General features: G+C 38.7%; 3 protein-coding genes across 3 annotated transcripts; 2 read left to right on the top strand and 1 right to left on the bottom strand.

The window, feature by feature from the left end:
- Positions 1-36: 36 nt before the first annotated feature.
- On the top strand, positions 37-11,562 carry cdip1 (cell death-inducing p53 target 1). Its single transcript, XM_080905949.1, has 6 exons — positions 37-141; positions 1,821-1,874; positions 4,960-5,112; positions 5,739-5,891; positions 6,319-6,595; positions 8,069-11,562. The coding sequence occupies exons 3-6, from the start codon at positions 5,037-5,039 to the stop codon at positions 8,178-8,180; spliced, it is 618 nt and encodes a 205-aa protein (XP_080762075.1). The 5' UTR covers positions 37-141; positions 1,821-1,874; positions 4,960-5,036; the 3' UTR covers positions 8,181-11,562.
- A 705-nt stretch (positions 11,563-12,267) lies between these two features.
- On the bottom strand, positions 12,268-14,957 carry polr3k (polymerase (RNA) III (DNA directed) polypeptide K). Its single transcript, XM_080905952.1, has 3 exons — positions 14,705-14,957; positions 14,517-14,604; positions 12,268-12,513 (listed from the first exon to the last, which is right to left on the bottom strand). Exons 1-3 carry the CDS (start codon positions 14,813-14,815, stop codon positions 12,386-12,388), a joined length of 327 nt encoding a protein of 108 aa, XP_080762078.1. The 5' UTR covers positions 14,816-14,957; the 3' UTR covers positions 12,268-12,385.
- Positions 14,958-15,000: 43 nt separating this feature from the next.
- Positions 15,001-20,762, top strand: snrnp25 (small nuclear ribonucleoprotein 25). Its single transcript, XM_080905951.1, has 5 exons — positions 15,001-15,400; positions 19,980-20,070; positions 20,196-20,301; positions 20,390-20,464; positions 20,562-20,762. The coding sequence occupies exons 1-5, from the start codon at positions 15,173-15,175 to the stop codon at positions 20,617-20,619; spliced, it is 558 nt and encodes a 185-aa protein (XP_080762077.1). The 5' UTR covers positions 15,001-15,172; the 3' UTR covers positions 20,620-20,762.
- Positions 20,763-20,858: the final 96 nt, after the last annotated feature.

Here is a 20,858-nt window from a genome sequence, read left to right as displayed (position 1 = left end):
TTGAGCAGCAGCTCTTGTAACTCCTGATTAATGACGTCAGGTGTAAATCCATCTCGACGGGTGTTGACTCTCCTCAGGAGGGACGGAGCTGCTAACGTCAAGCAACTTCACGCAGCGGGCTGGCGTCTCATCTACAACCAGGTAATCTGGCATTCAGCATACTGACAGTTGCCCCGTTAAAGAGTCGTGACCGGAGACGGTTTTCTTCTCCACAGCCCTCCGGGTCTTCACTCCTTAACCGTTTCTGTCCGCATCTCTTTTTTTTTCTTTTTACGAGGTCGTTTCTGTGTCACGAATGGCGACGCTAGCTATAGCCAGCTAACCACTGCTACCCAAACAGACATGCTTTAACTAAACAAACACATCGCTGTCTTTAAGATGACCTCAACGGCTGACAGGAAAACACTCCCTGCCGGCTGTCCTTCACGGGTTTCCTTTCTTTCTTTCTTTTTCGTATTTTTTTTAAAATTGCAGAGATGTTGTAGAAATAACGAATGCAACGGCTTATTTTACCGTTCACATCACTCCGCATTGCCTCTCAGTTAGCTAGCTACCCTACCACATGTATTAAATCCAAGCACCAATTTAAATTAACATCGCCGCTGGCTTCCTCTGGCCTCACTTACGTAACTAAGTTATTCATGGTTAGTTGTGCAAGTAGATTTGAGCAGGATTATCCGATACAGGATTATTAAAAAACACCAGCTAGCTGGCTAGTTGCTTATCTGGGAAAACTGTCGCAATAAGTTGGGAGCAGTTACACTCAGTAAACTTAGATATTTGGTTTGTGGAGGCACCGAAGTTAGTACTTGTTATTGCGATCACGTATAAGTTTTCTTTTCACTTTTGTTTTTTGTTTGCTCTGGACACAAGAAGAATCCAAATTTCAGCCTTAAAAAAAGAAACACATACACACACATACAGACACACATATATGTATATATTAGTTATAATATAGTTATTTCTTCTCGTTGGTTGTGAAATTACCAACCTGAGGAAGTGATAGTTAACGTTTGAATCGTTTTTTTTTTAAATGACCATTATCATTGTTTATATCGGTAAATGGGCTGTAGTCAACAGGATTTACAAACGGGTTATATAGTTAATTAAAAAAATAGCTGTTATGCAAGTATCTTTATGACATTATTTGTATTTTCAGTGTATTCTAAATGCTAATCAAACCATCCTTTCAGGCCACTTCAAATGTCTTCATAGAACTACTGTGTTATATTTGTTGTCATTTCTGCTGCCCTGTTGGCAAAATTGCTCTTAACAAAGACGTTTATAATCTTAATTAGACTTTTAACTCGGATAAGTAAAGGGCATATAAAAGTGACTTTGGCAAAACTGATTGCAGCTTTTATCTTAGAATAGAATAGAATTCAGCTTTATTGTCATTGCACATGTCACAAGTACAAGGCAACGAAATGCAGTTTGCATCTATCCAGAAGTGCTTTGGCAATAGATATATTACAAAAATTGGTCTATTATAGGTAGGAGGGTACAAAATATGGGTCTATTATGGGTATGTTACAATGTACACGGTGTGAAGATATGTTATGAATATGCTATAACTATAAGTATGTACAGGCTTGTGACATATTATAGGTTAACAAGTTATTTACAACAGTTTCATTAATGGCTTACAGCATTGTAAGCAGCAGTGTCTTATTTCAGTTCACTGCTAAAGACTGACTTGTTTTTGTAAATTTTAGTGTAAATTTTAATAACAGTGTTGGCTTAATAATGTACTCTTTTAACTTGTACATTTTTAATAATAAAAATAATAATAATAATGGTGAATTTTGCTCATATTACAGGGTGTGGCAGATCTCAGGCTTCTCTGGAGGAATCCCTAATTTCAGTCATATCAGGTAAAACTATTAGTAATAGTAGTAGTAGCAGTAGTATTAGCCCTTTATTACAAAGCAAGTTTAACACACCCAGTTTTTTTTTTTTTTTTTCATTCTCTTGATTCAAACATTGGCAATCAGAGTACCGGTAAGAGGTCACAGCTGGTTATCAAGTTGAGTCAGCTTAAAAAGTGGTGCTGCTAACAGTATCTGACCAATCACAGTTTTACCTAAGTGTACTTGCTGCAAAACGGCTGACTTTACATAGGAAGATAAAAAAAAAAAGAAAAATATGAAGGATTAAACACATAACAAAGGCTGAACTGAAAATTAGGCCAAATTAGTGCAAATTTGATACAACTTTAGGAAGTATCAAATATGATCATTAGTGCTCAGAGTACATTAAAACTGTTGTGAAATTGCTTGCAGCCAGCAGGAAAAAAATACCAAAGGTAAAATAATGCTGTTGCTTGTCAAGGAAAATCAAAGACTTTAGACACTTCAACTGTCTGTGCACAGATGTCCAAGGGATCTTCTGGGAATGGTGACCTTGTTTTCACTAGAACTCATTGGTCTGTCAGCAGTCATTTCATACCTGTTGATCTCTAATCTGCAATTTAGCCTAGTTCAAGGCAGGTTAGGTTTGCAGCATACGTTACCATGGTAAAATACCCTAGTAAGTAAGGTCTGGTATTTCTTGTAAAAAATACCTAAACAGACAAACATACACAAAAAAACACCTTAATACATTGAGAAAAGAGAAATGTCAAACTGACTGAACTACACCAGTGCTAGCATGCAGCCTCAAAATACAGGAGTGTATGTTGTGGCTCTATTAGGGGAGCTTGTTATTGTTGCTGCTTATAAGTGTAGATGCCATTATAGAAATTGATACATGAGCACATTGGTTAGTCAGCTTTCAGCCCAAAGAAACATCACTGAGTCAGTTAACATAATTGACCTACATTTAATAGGTAGGGTTTGTAGCATATTTAGTATTAGCATTGAGGTTTGTTTCTGACTCAGAAAGAATCATTTGAGGTTTGCTGTGCACATAAGTGTATTTATTTGCTAACGGAAATTAATCTGTGCTATTGATTTGACAGCGACTAGTGTGCATGTATGTTTTTGATAAATAATGTGTTAATAAACAGACATACAATTTTGGTACATTTGAAACCCCAGCTAACAAGACTAACTGGCAAAGGAGAATTTTTCTGCAGTTTAATTTCTTTTGTTATTTTTCTCCTCTGCACTTAGCAAACACCTTCTTTAGCATCATATGCTTTGAACACCTTAATATAACTGAGGAATGTGCTGAAATGATATCAGGAGATCACTGGGACAGGCTCAAAATTTGCACCGCTGGTCTTTAAAGTCAATCTTTATTTATTTTGTGGGCATTTCTGTTTATATCAGTTTGAATAAAAAGGTCTCCCATAGTTTAAAAATATAGGGTAGTGACATTTCAACATCAAAACAAACTGAAGTCTAGAGACATTTCAACACTTTCTTTGGTCGGCGAGGAATGATCTAGTCCACACAAACCTCCTTTGTCTGTATACTCGTCTCTGTGTAGCAGCACCTTTCTTTTCCTCTCCAGATAAGCTCACATATTTAAGAAGTCAGTTCACATTTGACTAAAACAGATGGAGGAAGTTTTTTTCAGTGGGTTTTGTTTGTACTAGATTCCAGTGGTACTTTATGGACTTGCCACCGTTTATGTGAGAATTAAAATATTATAATCAATCTTACACAGACATCTTTGGATCAGAGGTGTTGGCGTGCCAGTGCTGTTTCAAAACAGGCCTACACGATTCGTCCACATTTAGTAGAGGCATAGTATCTGTATAACGTACTTAAAAGAAGTCTCAATTTTGGCATTTTTTTTGCCCATTGTTATAAACAGCTTTTTTATTGCAGTCCTGTCAGAAGGCTAAAACATGTTTAGCCAGATTTAGGAAAAACCATGACTGTTTTGTAGACATTCCCTCATCAGAAAGACTTCGTTTAGAGTCTTTAAAATTAAGGGGTCTGTTGTATTAACAGTAGTGTAGTCTATTACACATATTTTCAAGTATGTAGAGGTTCATGTATAGATGTGAGAGCCTGCTTCTTTCTGTGTTAGTACTTTCACTTCTCTGACCTAACAGGTGGAAAATGCAAATGATGTGTTTCCTTAGAACAAATTATAGCACCATACAATAACACAGTCTTTGGTTTTGCTTGTGCCTTAGTGCTTTGGAGTTGTCATCACTGGACATACATACTTTTAAATCTCCCCCCAAAATTGTTGTTCTTCTCCGAGGCATTTGTTGCACCTTACATTCAGACACCATTTGCATTATTTAAGCAGAGAGAAGAGGTGCTTCCTGCCGAAACCTGAGCACCGGGGAAGGATGGAGGAGCTCACGATTGTATTGCTGTTGAAGTTTTCACACCTAGCAGTTCATTTCATTCTTCATTTAATCCAGGCCTTCCCTGGAATTGCTTTTGCTAAAGGCTTCTTCTTAACTGGTGGCTGTCACTCAGGAGGTGTAGAGCAGGTCATCTGGTAATCGGAAGGTTGGTTCCTGCCAAATATCCTTGGGCATGAATCGGTGAATGTATAAAGCACTTTGAGCGCTCGGAGTAGAAAAGCACTATATAAGAACCAGTCCATTTACCATTCTTTACTGCACTCAAGATCATCCAGGTTTTCACACAGTAATCACACTTACTCTGGTCATCTTATGGTTTTTACTGCTTTATCTTGGTTTATAAGACTGCAATTGAATAATTTGGTTTTAGTTGCAAATGAAATGTAAACCCATCATGATATTGTTTTCATGTTCAAATGAACAGTTTTGCTTTTACTTCTGTTTTATTGCCAGGCAGTATTCCTATAAACCAAGAAAATGTGATTAACACTGCCAGCGTTAAGATGTCTTAAAACCTCTATCTTTCAATTCCCCTGAAACTTATGGTACAGTATGTGCAGACTGACATCAGCAGTTACATCAGCTCCTTCATTAGCCTCTCTGACTGTTGATGGAACATTTTATGACTGTGTCAGAGAGTAATGAGCCAGGGGACTCAAACTGTGCTCATTTTTTATTCCTCACAGGGGGGGAAGTCAACCTGTCGAGTTGTGAGTGGAGCTCACGTGTCCGACCCATTTGCTAGTTCAGACATCCGGCCAGTATGTCCAGCGATCCTCCCCCTCCGTACCCCGGAGGTCCCAGTGCGCCCCTCATCCAGGAGAAAAATGGACAACCTGGTAATAAAGCTGAACACACAGGATTGTGAATGTTACAGTAGTGGTACTGGTGGTGACATATGTTCTACATTCAGTGTGAGTGATTCGGTAAACTTCCTCAGTTCAAGAGGAAGTACATCTGCGGCCGTTTTAACTGTTGAAAAAAATTGTAATTTGCTCATTTTAAATCCAGTCTGATTTGAATAATTTAGTCAAAATGTACCTTTTGTAATATCAGTCTGACTCAGTTCTAAGTTATTACAGCTTGGTCTCATTATGGAGCCTACCTACTCTGATATACTAACCAATGAAAAAGAGAAGTTCTTGAGTGCATTGAGATAATTCAAAAGCAGTTTGACCACTTCCCTACAGTTGATGTGAGAAATTTGGGCACTCACTGAGCTTGAGAGACTTCATTGTAATATTTGCTAGATTGATGAAGAACAGTAAATGTAAATCACAGCAAATAATGGTCTCACCTTTGAAAGCTTCATAGATGACCAGTGAAGTGAACACCCATGTTGTCATGCACTTGCAGCCGTGTACTACTGCAGTTATTTATTTCAGACCACAAACTTCAGTTTGTTGTGTCAGACTTGTGCGGGGCTATCTCCAGTGCCATCTTTTTAATGTGTGCTGTATTTCAGAAGCGGTAAGGACTGGTCCTCCACAGGGACAACCCCTACCTCCAGACTATGGTCCACCACCCTATGAGGCCACACAGCCAGGCTTCCTACCACCACATGTCCCTGGGGAAGGGCCCATGCCAATGCCCATGCCTATGCCTCCACCACCACAAGGTGCGACAGACTATCTGCATATATAGATAAGGAAATGAAGCATCATACTCCCACAATATGTGACTGTCTTCTAAAGCTGTCAGGGCATGTTAGTGTTCATGGTTCTGGACCCGACATGGTGTACAGCTATGCACAGTACAAACTGCAATAGCTGTACACCCCCCCCCCCACACACACACTTCAGCTTGTTAACTTTCATTACTTGAAAATAGTTTATTTGGCTTCAGTTTAGTTTGGTAGAAACCAGAAAATTGAATTAATAATGTGGAAATGTAAAAGAGCTAAAAAGAGTATTTTATTGCTCACTGGCTTGTAAATCTATTTTTCCTTTTGGCTCACGTCACTGTTGAGGCTATGGTTCATCTTCTTAAATATCATGACTGCTGTTCTTGTGCTCGCCCACTCTCATTGGTTTGTCTAAATGCAGGTGGCCACTACCCACCACCACCTGGTCACTTTCCTCAACCGATGCCAGGACAGATGGGCCCAGGTCCTGGTCACTTTGTCCACATGGGAGGTCACACAGCGACCGTCCTGGCTCCTCCAGGAGCAGCCACCACTGTGACCGTTCTGCAGGGTGAAATGTTTCAGACTTCACCAGTGCAGACTGTGTGTCCGCACTGTCAGCAGGCTATCGTCACCCGCATCTCCCACGACATCGGCCTCATGAACACACTCTTCTGCCTCTTCTGCTTCTTTGTAGGGTAAGTAGGTCCTGGAAAAGACATCTGGTGGTGGGTTTTCGCTGTTTTTACACATGAGTAATGCCTAAAAGTGACAGTAGTTTTAAATACACAGAACTAGAGCTGGATGATAAATTATGTCAAGAAAATCTGCAAGAATCATATATCTGACAATATAAAACGGTCATTATCACAGAATACTGATTGTTGTTATATTGCTGCATTTCCATTGAGCTAATTTACTTGATGAGACACTTTCTAATTCAAAGTTTCACTTTATTGACACTAGATGCATTAAGTAGCCTAGGTAGTGTTTTGGAAAGTTAAGCAATTATTTTATACGTTTACTCAACACTTCAACAAAACTAAAGTAACTTGACCATTTAACTTGTCAGGAGACTGCAGAATATTGTACATAATATATGTGTGACATATTTTTCAGCACATAATAACGCTGAAAAATATGTCACACAAAGGTCACACATCACCAGCTGCTAGTGTCTCATACTTTGTGGCCTGGTTATGCTCATTGGTGGGAGGTTGTTTTTTTTTTGTTTTTTTGATTCAAATAGTAAAAAAAGAAAGTTGTTTCCAGCTTTAGCTAGATTAACTATTACTAGTTTTCAGAATGCTTTGCATTTGTTGGAAGTTGTTGAAGTAGCTCCCTTATTGGATACTAAATTGTCACTGGAGTCTCACATGTGCTCTTGCTCTCAGACACGCCCAGGTTTGTCCATAGTTGAGCATGTTAGGGAATGTGAAAGACTTCACTTTTATTCATATAGCAGCAAATACTCAAATAAAGCACTTTTATTCTAAGGTAAAGATCCCACAACAATAGAGAGAAAAAAACAACAATCAGACAACCCCCCCATGAGCAAACACTTGTCAGCAGTGGGAAGGAAAAACTTCCTTTTAACAGGAAAAAACCTCTGGCATACCCAGACTCAAGGAGGGGCAGCTACCTGCCACGACTGGTTGGAGGTTCTGTCAGGTTTCTTTTAAAAGGGAGCTGTTTTTACTTTCCACATTCACCACAGTGAAGGCTGTCGTTTGATTATTGTAGGGACTTTACCTTCCAATATAAAACACCTTGAGACAACAGTTGTTGTAATTTGGCAGTATATAAATAAAATAAAATACCCTATAGCGTCCATTACTTCCCAGCTCACCTTTTAAGGACTTTGGAAGATAAAATATTACCTGAACATTCAGACAGATGGTGTTTCAATAATATGTTCTTGACTTAGTAACTTGTTAATCGTGTCTATCTTAAATTTTGCACAACAGTATACTGTGGCATCTGTGACCTTCAACTTTTGCATAAGTGCTGATTGGAGCAGATAAGCAGATGGTGTATTTTTCATGCTTCTGTGTTGCCATGTTCTTGACCCAGTGACTGTTTTGTGAGAGCTTAATGTACGTAACGTGTACAATCATGAGCAGGTGTTTGATTTTCGCTTCATCTTCTGTCTGTCTGCTCCTCGTTCACAGCTGTGATCTCGGCTGCTGCTTGATTCCCTGTATGATTGATGACCTCAAGGATGTGACACACACCTGCCCTTACTGTAAGGGCTACATTTATACATACAAGCGTATATGCTAACCATGGACAGCTGGATGCCACAGAGACAAGTACATGCACACACATAAACCCACAGTGCCCCCTGCTGGTAGTGACAGGCTTCTCCCCCCCCACCCCTCTACATTTTTGCAAAGTGTTGTGTAGCCCTCTTAAATTGTAAGTGAAGTTTTCTAATTAGTTCACAACATATTTCCTGTATATACCGTTCAGCATACTTCTCTCATGCATTTGAAATGTACAGTTCTCTGACTTAAGCGCAGCAGGTGAAGGCGCTCAGAGGCACACAGGTAAATTTGTGATGTTTCGCATGTGAATAAAAAAAGGAAAAAAACAAAACAAAAAACTGCCTCTGTTAGAGAACGCTGTGAAAATGTCACTTTATTTGAATTCATCTGTGAATTTTGCTCTATAGCAGGGGTAGGCAACCTTTCTGATGACGAGTGCTATCTAAAATTTCCTCAGAAGTCAGTGTGCCATATGATTGCATTAGCAATAAATTTAATAACTCTCTATATTAACAGTTACACACTATATAGAACCACTTGTTCTATATTTATTCGCAGATGTTAGCAGCTATCAGCGAATAGTTATCAGCTATTTTGAAACAAAAAAAAGACACTTTTTATCCATAACAGCAAATGAACTGTACAACAGAAAATACAAATGCTATTTATGGTCTCCTCACAACAATGATAAGAAAAATAAACTGAGCCAATGTGGCATCTTTGTTAATACAGAGATACACATGTTAAAGTGATCTTTGGTCTCCCACTCAGATACAAAGGTCTCTGAGTGTCCAGCATTCAGACGGCTACCTGAGGACACTCTTCGTGTGGGAGAAAACCGGCTCACACAGATATGTAGAGCCAAATACTGTCAATAAGGCCTCTGCAATGTTCTGAAGACAGTTAAACTTGTCAGGTAGTGATGTCCAGCAGGTGAAAATGCAAGCTCCATGAACACACACAGATATGGATTCCAGCTGCTTCGATGTCGCATTAACTGGCATTAACTCAGCCAGTTAATGTGAGACAAATCTAGCTGCTCATTAAAGCTCATTAATTGCATTGTGAATTCTGTCACGAGTCTACGGATGTATCCGTGTATCTCCGTGGTGCTGATGCTGTGCTGAGCGGAAAGCTGCTGAAGCTTTTGAAGTGTCGGAATGTGGAAAGCTAACAACGTCCCTCTCACCAGTAGGCTAAGGTCTCAGGAATTCGCATGATAAGGTGGGGCCAGGTTTCACAATGAACTCACCTGAAACTCTGGCTGATTGGGACCCACACCCAGTTTCACACCTTGGCTCAGGCGATTAGAGGATCATCAGGGGGTCCTTTTGTCCCTCTGTGGGGGGTTACTCCCACTAGGGTGTATGGGACTCTCCACCATTTGACCTTAGAACTGAAGAAGCTTCTCGGATGAGAGGTGAAACGTCTTCAAGTAATTTAGAGAAGTCCAGACGCTTTTCTTTGCAAGCTCCTTTTGACTTTACATCAGATAAAAACTTTGGTTGTAAGATTCAGATAATTATTTAATAACAGCCAGACATTTTAAATGAGAATAAGAAAGAAAAGTATTTCTTTGTGCCCACCTTTCCCTGTTAATGCCCTACCTGCCCCCCTGGCAAACCTTTGCTAGACCCGCCCCTGCACAGTTACCAGCTGTCAGCTACATAGAAAAAGGATCCTGGTGTTATTTATCTCTCAGAAACAGTTCATAACTTCCCTTCAACTCATTCATGTCACCTAAAAGGTAAACCTGTTTCTCCATCACCTGTTCAGCTCTGATGATTCAGTAAGGACATCTCCTGGTTTCATCTTCATGTTTCCCTCTCACCAGATAACCAAACCGATATCATGACCAGCAGCTTTTACAGCTGTGGCTCCAGCAAACATCAGCTGATACTAGAAATTAATATTAAATAAATTCTAACAACAGCTGATCAAGCTTAAATGTGCTGCTGTTGTTTAACGCGACATCCGCTGGTTTCTTCTTTCTGGCACAAAATGGGCGATAAATAAACAAGAGAGAAAAGCCAATCAGCTGATCATTGATCAGTTTCATGATTGAAGCAGAAACAGGAGAGGGAGGGGGAGAGAATGAGAGAAGAAGAGGCAGCTGCAGCATAACGACAGAATAAATCCAGCTTTGTGTCTTTTTCATTGTAGCTGAAGTCCGGGACAAACTGTGTTCCTTTTCAGCTCAATACGAAACGCGTAATATTTTCTCTGAATACGAGACGATTCCGTTTTTTTATGGGACGGTTGGCAACTCTACTAACTAACCTTGTGAATAAAATAAAGTTCAACATCAGTAACATCAAAACAACCACCCAGCTGTATAGAAACTCTGTCATGCTAGCTAGCACGCAGTACGAGTTATTGTAACTGACTGTAAAAAGTCAGCATAACGAAAATAAACTCCACCTAAACTTGGTTTATATCTGACCCAGACAGACTGCAGGTCATAACTTCTTACCTGAAGTTCAGTTCACCTGACGCTTGGACCGGCGGCTGCCTCGGGTCTCTCCTCTTGCCTCCCCTTTCTCTCATCCACCTGCTGGCCTCCACCACTTGCTAATGTTACTGAATCTGTGGAAGGTCCGCCATAGCCACCACCAAATAACTGAGTTGTTTTTAAACACTGGCCAGCATCTGGCCAATCCACCACCTTTCATTGTTGTACTGTAACAAAAAAAATAATAATAATAAAAAACTGATGGCACGACCAGCTATGGTCGTGCCATCAGTTAACCCTTCCTAGGGTTGCCGACCCCTGCTCTATAGCAAGTGTATTCCGACACGGGTTAATTTTTAACTTTGATGTCAGATATTTAATTCATTATTTTAATATTTAGAACTGAACTTTTATTTTCCTTTGTCTGATTATTTTGTTCCAGCAGGTCTAGTGTTTTCTTTTAATCATCGATCCCTTTTGAATGTGAGCAAAATGAACCATTTATAATATTTAGCTACTAAATCTACTTGTTGGGAAAGTCTCAAGATTTATGTTAACCTGCTATATTTTGTTATTAATTTGGGCTGTAGTCACAAAATGTCCTGTGACTTACTGTTGAGCTAATGCTCATCAGTGCCCTCTGTCTGTAAAGGTGTTTTATTTTGATGATTGAGTCATTATTTGCACTTTAAGTTAAAGTTCACCTTTGCCCCTCAGATGCATCATTTGTCTAGGGGGGAAAAAAGTGCGACCACCTATGCATCATTTGGTTTTTACTTTGGTTTGCTGTTAGCTGAGTGAATCCCACCATGGTGGCACCTTTTCAGAATTTAGTAGATGGAAGTAGAGCTGACAGACTTAGGGCTCGACTGTTACTGATGGACGAACACTTCACAACATCTCAGTAGTGATTTGTCCTGTCGCTGGCCAAATGCTGAGTCTGAGTCGTTTAAGATGATTTTCAAAATAGTTATTTCAAAACAAACAGAAAATTGTTACTAGTGGCACAGTGTGTTATATTTGTTCTGTTATAACGTAAATTTATTTTGAAAAGTCATTCCAAGTCACTCTCACTGATGAGAGGTGCTAACATGTATAATTTAACGTACAGCACTATCATTACAGTGGTGGGACCATCTTCCCACAGAGTCCCTGACTTAGCATTAGCCTTTCCCGATGACTTGCATTGCTCAGAGGCATGTTAAAAAAACAATTACAGATACTAAATAGTGAGCTCTTTGCTAGGAAAAAGCTTTAAATAACAAATTAACTCCAACATTGCGATCCCACTGAATTTAACACCAACAGATACTGTTCCACCATCAGCATGCTGGATGTCTCATGCACCAAGCGCAGAGTTTGTCTGCACGAGTCACACATTGAAACAAGTCATTCTCACTGGCAAGTTCCTGACTCTATGTGCATTTGTTTTTGTTTTCCTTGAGGCTAACGGAGCTCTGTAAGAAAATCAATATGAAATGAAGGATTGCATTGAAATATTAATACGGTGTAACGCACACCATTGTTGTGGATTTTGGTGGTCTGCATTGCTCTAAATGTCTGTGAAATGTATAACTATGTAAGTCAAAGATTTGTTTGACTGTTGTATACAGCTACTATTTTATCAATAAAAGTCATGAAGGAAACTCAATTTTGAAATTGTGAAAGTGGATATTTTATTTAAATATTAAATGTAAAGCAAAAAAATAAATGTTTCTCAGCTGTGCTTGTGAATGAAGCTGAAAAACACAGCTATAGGTGAAAAGGTGTCAATCTCTCCATCGATGTCCGCACTGAGCGTTGCAGCATTTGTAGAACGTGGTCATCGGTTCGTCTGCTGATCTGGTCTGAATCTGCATGAAGTATGCTCGAGGATGCTCGCACTTCGGGCACGTTTCTGTAAATGGACAAGTGCATCATGTCAGTGTGGAATCACTAATACTGTTGGGATTGGCTCATTTAATTTAATTCCATTCGGCCATGCAGTATATAGAAAAATGCACGGAGTAGCATCACTGATACAGGATGTTCCTAATTTTGACAAAGATGTTAAAGCACCCATCCTGCCAGGTTTCTCAAACTAGCACCTGGAGGCCAAAGTAATGTCATCCAGAGTGCAAATACAATAACTTCAGTTTTTCTTAAGTAGAAAAATTACACATTATCGAGGTATTAGCCTGTAGTATGTAATTTGTGTTAAATAAATATGAAATCTGGTCTTTATTTAGAAATAATGCTCTTTAGTAACCAATTGAAGGAATATGACTCGTAATGGACTTTAATTCTTTCAATTTCTTGCCCGTGTTGCCATTCACAGGAAAACAACAACCTGCAGAAAGGTTGTTGTTTACGTCCTACCCTGAAGGGGGTGCAGTCCGGCAATGTAATGATGCAAAGACAAACTTTTTCTCACACTTAACAACCCCACATTAATTTTAGCTCTTCCATCCCTGGTATCCATTATAATAGACTAAACCTTCCTAAATTAACAAAGACAGCAGCGGTCAAGAAGTATAAAAGCCACCTCACTAATGATTAAAACAAACAAGCCAACACAAAATGAAATGTACGAAAATGCCATATAAATTACCATCCTCTGAAAAGACAAACACAAACATAGACAGACACACACTGTAATTAAAAGTTTGTATAAAATGCATTTTTACTCAGTGGAGGTCTCTAGCATATGCTGGCTCCCTAAAATGTGACTCAGTCATCATATCATTGACAAACCCCACCTGGTTATCAGGAATTAGAAAAATATATCTAGTTCCAGAGAATTTATGGAGAAGACTTTCACGTTGATGTCATCAAGGGTGGACCAAAAAAAGACAAAAAAAAAAAAAGACATTCTATTCTTTATAATATAAAGTGTAGGTATCCAAGCTGGATAGTTAAAAAGCTACAGTTGTCTTTCTTAGAGCTTTAATCTATCTGTAGAGTTATGTTTTTATTGGGCTGGGATATTGCAACAGCCCAATTTGTTTTTCAGGCATTCTGTTGTCATTTGGTGGTGTGCTTGTGGTCATTGTGCTGTTGAATGATGCAATTTTAACCATCTGTCAGATAGACAGCCTCACATTTAACTCTAGAATATTTATATACAGAGGAGTTTCTGTTTGACACAGTGACAACATTGTGCCCAAACGTTAAGGTAGCAGCAGCTGGCAGGGACTCACCCTCTTAATTAAGAATGTACTTTGTTTTTCACAGTATTGCACATGAAAACTCTGTTTTTCACATGACTGTTAACTTGAGCTACACATTTGACAGTCCATATTGACAGTGTTAATAGATATTTACCCTAAAATAACGAAAAACTGAAGGACCTAGCTCAAGTGGTTTTCTAAATAATTACATTTTTAAATGGCACAACAAAATACATCCCTACTGTCATCCATGGGAATACTTGGATGCTAACAACAGTTCAGAAGTGCATATTTCCCCTCAGTGTTTTAAAGGAAAATCTGTCCATGGTCAGGTGGGAAGTTTTTGTTTCAATCTGATAAATTGAGTTGATCCAAACACACGCTTGCTCACACACATCACGGGTAAGTGGAAGAAGATGGATGGCTGGCTGGATAACTTTGTTTTAAAAAGTGCTTCTTTTAAAGAGTTTCATTTTGACATGAAAGTGTGTGTTTAGAGTTTTGACCCCACAATACTTGTTGTCAGCAATCACATTGAGCTAATAAGCCTGTATCCAGTTGTCAAAAACTGCATTACAAACCACTCAAAGGCACTGCAGACATTGGTGTTTTGAGCAGGAATGCGGGACGATAGACACAACTTAACTCTCAAGCTAATTAAAAAAACAAAACAATATTTCTTCAACCAGTTAATTTTGCGATTATAAACAGATACATAGACCACACCATAAACTATTTTGATGACACTCACCAGGTGTTGAGTCCACGTTTTCCCACGCAGCAGCTCCACCCAGAACATCATCCACCTCCTTTAACTTCGGATACTTCCTGTTATTTACCTACAGGGGTTTAAACAGATAAGGTGAGGCTCTCAGAAGCCACGCTAACCTTAATGTAAGATGTGATACATTATATGTGAAATATTTCGTCGTTACTCACCTTTCGTGTGATGTTATGTACGTAGGGACAGGTGTTACACGCGAATCTCATGCACTTCTGCCCTTCCTCGACGATTAACACGTTCCCGCAGGTTGGACAGAAAAGAAGCATGTTAGCACGTACTTAAAAAACAAAACCCTGTTAGATTTTGAACTATTAAACAACACTAGCACTCTGTGGACTCAGCTGTAAACACTGCTGCGTGTGGAGCACCGGAAGAGAAGGAGAGAAAATGAGATGCACCCATATTGAGAGTTCGGCTTATTAAGCGGAACCATGTTTTCTAAGCCCCATTTCCTCGCCCGGTTATTATTGGTGACGGACGCACTTACTTCCACTGGCTTCCAGTTAAATTAGTTTCCATTAAAAAGTATATTTTCCCCAAAGTTATAAATTAAGTCGACAAACTGCCTGTTAAACTGCCTGTTAAGCTGCTTGTCTGTTGAGTAAATTTAGCAGCTGGCGGTGATGGAGGAGGAGCAGAGAGCGGGAACCGCTGCTGCTGGAGCTGCAGAAGGAGGACAATCAGTGAAGAATGAAGAAGAGGTAAAAGAGGAAGATGTGACACATACAGCAACTCAAGGCGAAGAGGAGGAAGATGAGGACGCTCTTCCTCATTCAGAAATCTTGGATATTTTCGAGGAAGGACTTGCTCGACTCGTGCAGGATCCTTTGCTCTGTGACCTGCCGATTCAGGTGCTCCGTACACTACATGAACATGCGCATGTGCATCGCATACATACAGACAAGAGATTTGCATTTATGGTCAAAAGAGACATCACGTCATATAATGACTTATTACAAAGCCATTGGTATACAATCACCGGCCACTCCTAGTATCCTGATCCATCATAAAGGTGCTATGTTGGACTGAGATCTGGTGTCTGTGAATTCATTGTTGTGTTAAAGAAACCAACTTGAGATGTTTTGAGCTTTGTAACATGCTGTTATCTTGCTGGAAGCAGCCTTCAGATGATGGCTACATGTGGTAATAAAGAGTTGGACATTGTCAGCAATAGTAGGGGGTATATATAGGCTGTTGGGTTTAATCGACTCTCGGCTGGTACTAAACATCCCAAAGTGTGCAAAGAAAATATCCCCACATTGCAACAGAAATCAAGACAGCAGAAATCAAGACACATCAGACCAGGCAACATTTTCCCAATCTACTATTATTCAGTTTTAGTGAGTGTGTGAATTTTAGCCTTCCTGGTTTTAGGTGACAGGAGTGTCGCCCCCCCCCCCCCCCCCCCCCCCCAGTGTGGTCTTCTGCTGTTGTAGGATGCCTGCTTCAGAGTTTGATGTGTTGCATGTTCAAAGATGCTCTTCTGATACCTTGTTTATAACAAACGGTTGTTGGAGTTACTGAAGCATTCTGGCTATTCTTATCTGACCTGTGGCTTCATCAAATCACTGGTTCTCACGTAGAGAACTGACGCTCGCTGGATATTTTCTCTTTTTCTCTGTAAACCCTGGAGATAGTTGTATGGTAAAATCCAAGTAGATCAGCACTTTCTGAAATACTCAAACCAGCCAACATGCTGCTGTAAAAGTAACTTTTCTTCATCCCTTTGATTCTTGGTTTGATCTTCACGATGCCTAATTGCTACCGTGGCTGTTTAAGTATCTGTAGAAGTATCTGTAGAAGTTGAAAAGGCTTGTCTTCCAAATTTTCCAGTGAGTGTATAAAGACGCTAGTGTCTGGTTTTGTCTGATTGGTGTTTCAATCTTAAACACGCATGCTTAACTAGCAAAAATGCCGTAACAACCTGTTGTTCAACACTGTAGGTTCAGGTTCAGGTTTATTCATTTATATAGCACATTTACAAACAACAGGGTTGATCAAAGTGCTTAACAATCGGCAAAAAAACAGCAAGAGATTAATGTGAAATGAATGTGAAATATTTATTTTGGTCAACAACAACAACAGATTATCATTTACATAAAGTACTCAATCAAACAGTAACCCAAAAAGGAATAGGCTGAAGCCTTGTGGCTTATAATTATCCTATCCTTTACCCCCATAGGAATAATCAAATCCTTAACCTAGAAAATAAATGGTGTTGATAAATAAGTTATATAACAGTTTGAAAAGAAATCAATGATAAATCAAGAAATTACATCATCAAACCAAATTTCTATAACCTTGTATGATACAAATGTTTAAATTCTTCCTGAAAAATGACAAAGAAAAACACATCTTCAGTTCATCATTAGGTCCATTCTATAATTTCACTCCCATAACTGACACACATCTATACTTAACACTGGTTCTTACTTTAGGTATTTCAAACACATAAGACCACCTCAAATCATATTTTCCATCTCTTAGTTTAAACATACTTAAAATACAAATTGGAACATTCTTTTTCATCACTTGATATATCATTTCTAAAGTTTTGGAATATATAATGTCCATGAATTTTAACATAGATGATCCTACAAAAAACTGGTTGGTGGACTCCCTATATCCAACTTTATTTATTATTCTAATAGCTCTTTTTTGCAATTTAAAAATTGAATCCAAATATGTTTTGTATGTGTTCCCCCAAATTTCCGCACAATAGGTCATAAAAGGCAAACAAAGGGAAGTATACAATAAATAAAGGCAGTTCTTATTCAAAGAATCTCTTGTTTTATAAAGAATAGAAATAGACTTGGATAATTTCTGTTTCACATGTTCTATGTGGGGCTTCCAACAAAGTTTATCATCAATAATTACTCCTAAAAATTTTGTCTCATATACTCTTTCAATTTCAACATTATTTAAATTCAGTTTTACTTTAATATTACTTTTACTTCCTTCAAATAACATAAATTTTGTTTTACTTTCATTCAATGATAGTTTATTAAATACAAACCATCTATTTAACTTCATGAGTTCTTTTCCACTGTTTTCAGTCATTTCTTTATGTCCTTTCCAGAACAAAATAAGTTTGTGTCATCAGCAAATATCACATATTTTAAAGTATCACTGGCTGTACAAATATCATTTATATAAAGTAAAAATAACTTAGGTTCCAAAACAGATCCTTGCGGAACTCCACAAGTTACTTTTCTAAGCTTAGATTTCATGTTATTAATACTCATATATTGGAACCTATTGTTCAAGTAACTATTTAACCAAAATTGTATAACACCTCTTAAACCATACCTTTCACGCTTCTGTAAAAGTAAAGAATGATCTATTGTATCGAAGGCTTTACGTAAATTAAGAGTTAACAAACACACCAACAAATATCAAGGGTGAAAGACATAAAACAGGCCCGATGATAGTTAAAACTAATTTGATCCAAAAGCCAAAGTAAAAAAATGAGTTTTAAGACGTGATTTAAAAGAATGTATAGACTCAGAAGTGCGAATAGAAGCACGGAGACTATTCCAGAGTCTAGGTGCTGCAATTGCAAAGGCCCGATCACCTCTGGACTTCAGCTGGGATCTAGGTTGTTCTATGAGCATCTGGCAAGATGATCTTAGTGCCCTCCTGGGGTTATACAAGCGGAGGAGTTCAGTCAGGTAACTGGGTGCCAAATTGTTTAAAATTTTAAAAGTAAGCAAAAGAATTTTAAAATCTATACGGTTTTTGACAGGCAGCCAGTGCAAATTAGCTAGAACTGGGGTGATATGATCATACTTTCTAGTACCTGTTAGAAAGCGTGCAGCAGCATTTTGAACTAACTGCAAGCGGTAGAGGGAGGATTGTTGGAGGCCCATGTATAGAGAGTTACAATAGTCCAGTCTAGAGGTGATAAATGCATGAATACGTTTTTCAAGTACTTTTAAAGGAATATAGGGCTTCACCTTTGATATTAAACACAACTGATAAAAGCTAGTTTTTACCACTGAGGACACTTGCTTCTCCAATTTAAGAGAGCTATCCAAAAACACTCCAAGGTTTCTTACCGTGCAAGATAGATGGCTGGCAAGAGGACCAAGGGTGTCTGTTAACTGACCCAGAGGGGTATGACTATCAAAGACAATTACTTCAGTTTTATTTTCATTCAGAGTGAGAAAGTTTTTTGATAGCCAAACTTTAACATCACGAAGACAGCTGAACAAAGGTTGTAGTGGGTCAGAGACATCCAAGTTCAGGGGGAAGTAAATTTGGAAGTCGTCGGCATAGCAGTATTTTATAGGGGTCTGATCAGTGAATAATAATAAAAATAATAATAATGATACAGAACAAAATGCAATAAAAATAAATGTAAAAAAGATTAAAAATCACAGGCTGAAGTGGAACATCGCAGCATTTCCAGTTGTTCTCAGGACCTGCAGCAGGCTCTTCAAGCTGCTTGCGCAATAAAAAGCCTAACAATGCCTCCTCTCTTGCACTTTGAAACAAAGAGCAGATTCCTGCAAGGGGACTTTATTTTTCCCAAAAGTTGGGAATTTCCTGTGTTACATGTGCCAAAATATAAAATCCTAAGGGCATGAAAATCTAATTCAGTTATGTAAGGCCAGACACAGAAACTAATTTGCCTACAGTCTAAAAATACAAGATGAGATGACATACAGGGTGAGACTGAACACATCCACATTTTCACTGACATCGAACAAAAGCTTCAACAGTGTGAAAAGAAACCTGTGCTTCGGCTGATGTTTTTTACTCAGGTACTGCGTTTCTCTCTTTTCCACTCCTTTCCACCTTTTGTATCCCTCTGTACACTTTGACTGAACAACTGCTCGCAATAATATCCTTGGTAGAGCAGACTCCTCACAGCAGAGCAAAAGGACTCAGTCCACTGGGAAATGTCTCCAACTGATGTCATAAAAGCCCAAGACCAGCATAAATTGGTTAATTTTTAATGCAATTTTTTTTTTACATTATTTGGGGGCTTCTCATTGTCATTATGTTATGCAGTGACGAAGAGACAGGAAAGCAGAGAGCCAGTGAGCGTAGGAAGACATGCAGCTAAGGGCTGTGTTGGAATCTGACCTCTGCCTCTGCATTCAATCTTGCAGATTACCTGTTGGACCTGTTACCTGCACCAGCTAAACTGGTGCTGCATAGATTGCTTTTTTTATTTTGTCTAAATGAAAAACCTCAAAAATTAATTTCCATATTATATAGGCTCAAAGAACTAGGAAGCGGCTAAAAAGAAAACCGTTCGCTTTTGTTCTTAGAAGTATGACTCAAAAATAAATTAAATAGATCAAAACATTAAGTATAAGCGAAACTAAAACTAAACTATGAACATCCAGGAACTCCCTGCATGTTTTTGAGACCAAGTGAATTTATGTGCCGACAAAAAAATGAAAAAATATCTATCTTCAGGTGACTCTGGAGGAGGTCAACTCTCAGATTGCTTTGGAGTACGGCCAGGCGATGACTGTAAGAGTCTTGAAAGCAGACGGTGAAGTGATGCGTAAGTGCTGAAGCGGCCTTGTTTTCCGTTTACATGCTTTTTAAATTCGCAAAGCCTTTTATACTCTTCTGATTAAAAAAAATCAGAAAAATCCAAAACATACAAACTGCTTTTTTCCCTCATAGCGATTGTGGTGGTGCAAAATGCTACGGTTCTTGATCTGAAGAAGGCTATTCGCAGATTTATGGAGCTAAAACAGCAACGTGAAGGCGGCGTGAAACACATCAGCTGGTAAACACACTCAAAAACACAAGAATGAAAAAGGGCATGTTTAAAAAAAATCTTATTTTTACTCTTTCCCTGTGTTCTGTGTTTCCAGGAGATATGTTTGGAGGACGTATCATTTAGTATTTCAGGGCGAGAAGCTCGAAGATGACAAGATGAGGCTTAAAGAGTAAGTGTATCAAGTTAGCACTTTATTTAACAGTGTTGATAACGCTTATTATCCATTCACCCCCTCCCTTTCTTTTTTCATTTGTGTATATCTTCAGCTATGGGATCAGGAACAGAGATGAAGTGACGTTCATGAAGAGACTCAGGAAAAAGTAAACCACGAAAAACACTGTTTGCTGCAGTCCTCGTGTGTGCTCGTGCTCACAGCGTTTTATTCTTAAAATAACTTTAAAAACAACGTTGTTGTAGTTTTTTAGCCTCTCAAAGAGGCTTCATGTAAATAAAATATTTATAAGTTGTCTCTTTTGTTTCCAGTGTGCAGTTTTGCTTTAAAGAAGCCAGACTCTCTTGTACTTCTTAAAGTCATTATAGTTCTTCAGGTTTTCTAAAGGTAT

The sequence above is a fragment of the Rhamphochromis sp. 'chilingali' genome (genome assembly GCF_963969265.1).
Source record: "Rhamphochromis sp. 'chilingali' genome assembly, chromosome: 15".
Taxonomy (NCBI): Eukaryota; Metazoa; Chordata; class Actinopteri; order Cichliformes; family Cichlidae; genus Rhamphochromis; species Rhamphochromis sp. 'chilingali'.
This window is presented reverse-complemented; position numbering and strand designations above follow the sequence as displayed.

Excerpts from the sequence above, each read along its gene's own strand:
- cdip1 (XM_080905949.1), top strand. The coding sequence starts at position 5,037 with ATGTCCAGCGATCCTCCCCCTCCGTACCCCGGAGGTCCCAGTGCGCCC. Across the intron at positions 5,113-5,738 it reads GGAGAAAAATGGACAACCTG|AAGCGGTAAGGACTGGTCCT; the intron begins GTAATAAAGCTG and ends GCTGTATTTCAG. Across the intron at positions 5,892-6,318 it reads TATGCCTCCACCACCACAAG|GTGGCCACTACCCACCACCA; the intron begins GTGCGACAGACT and ends GTCTAAATGCAG.
- polr3k (XM_080905952.1), bottom strand. The coding sequence starts at position 14,815 with ATGCTTCTTTTCTGTCCAACCTGCGGGAACGTGTTAATCGTCGAGGAA. Across the intron at positions 14,605-14,704 it reads TACATAACATCACACGAAAG|GTAAATAACAGGAAGTATCC; the intron begins GTGAGTAACGAC and ends AAACCCCTGTAG. Across the intron at positions 12,514-14,516 it reads AAACGTGGACTCAACACCTG|AAACGTGCCCGAAGTGCGAG; the intron begins GTGAGTGTCATC and ends GTCCATTTACAG.
- snrnp25 (XM_080905951.1), top strand. The coding sequence starts at position 15,173 with ATGGAGGAGGAGCAGAGAGCGGGAACCGCTGCTGCTGGAGCTGCAGAA. Across the intron at positions 15,401-19,979 it reads TCTGTGACCTGCCGATTCAG|GTGACTCTGGAGGAGGTCAA; the intron begins GTGCTCCGTACA and ends ATCTATCTTCAG. Across the intron at positions 20,071-20,195 it reads AGCAGACGGTGAAGTGATGC|CGATTGTGGTGGTGCAAAAT; the intron begins GTAAGTGCTGAA and ends TTTCCCTCATAG.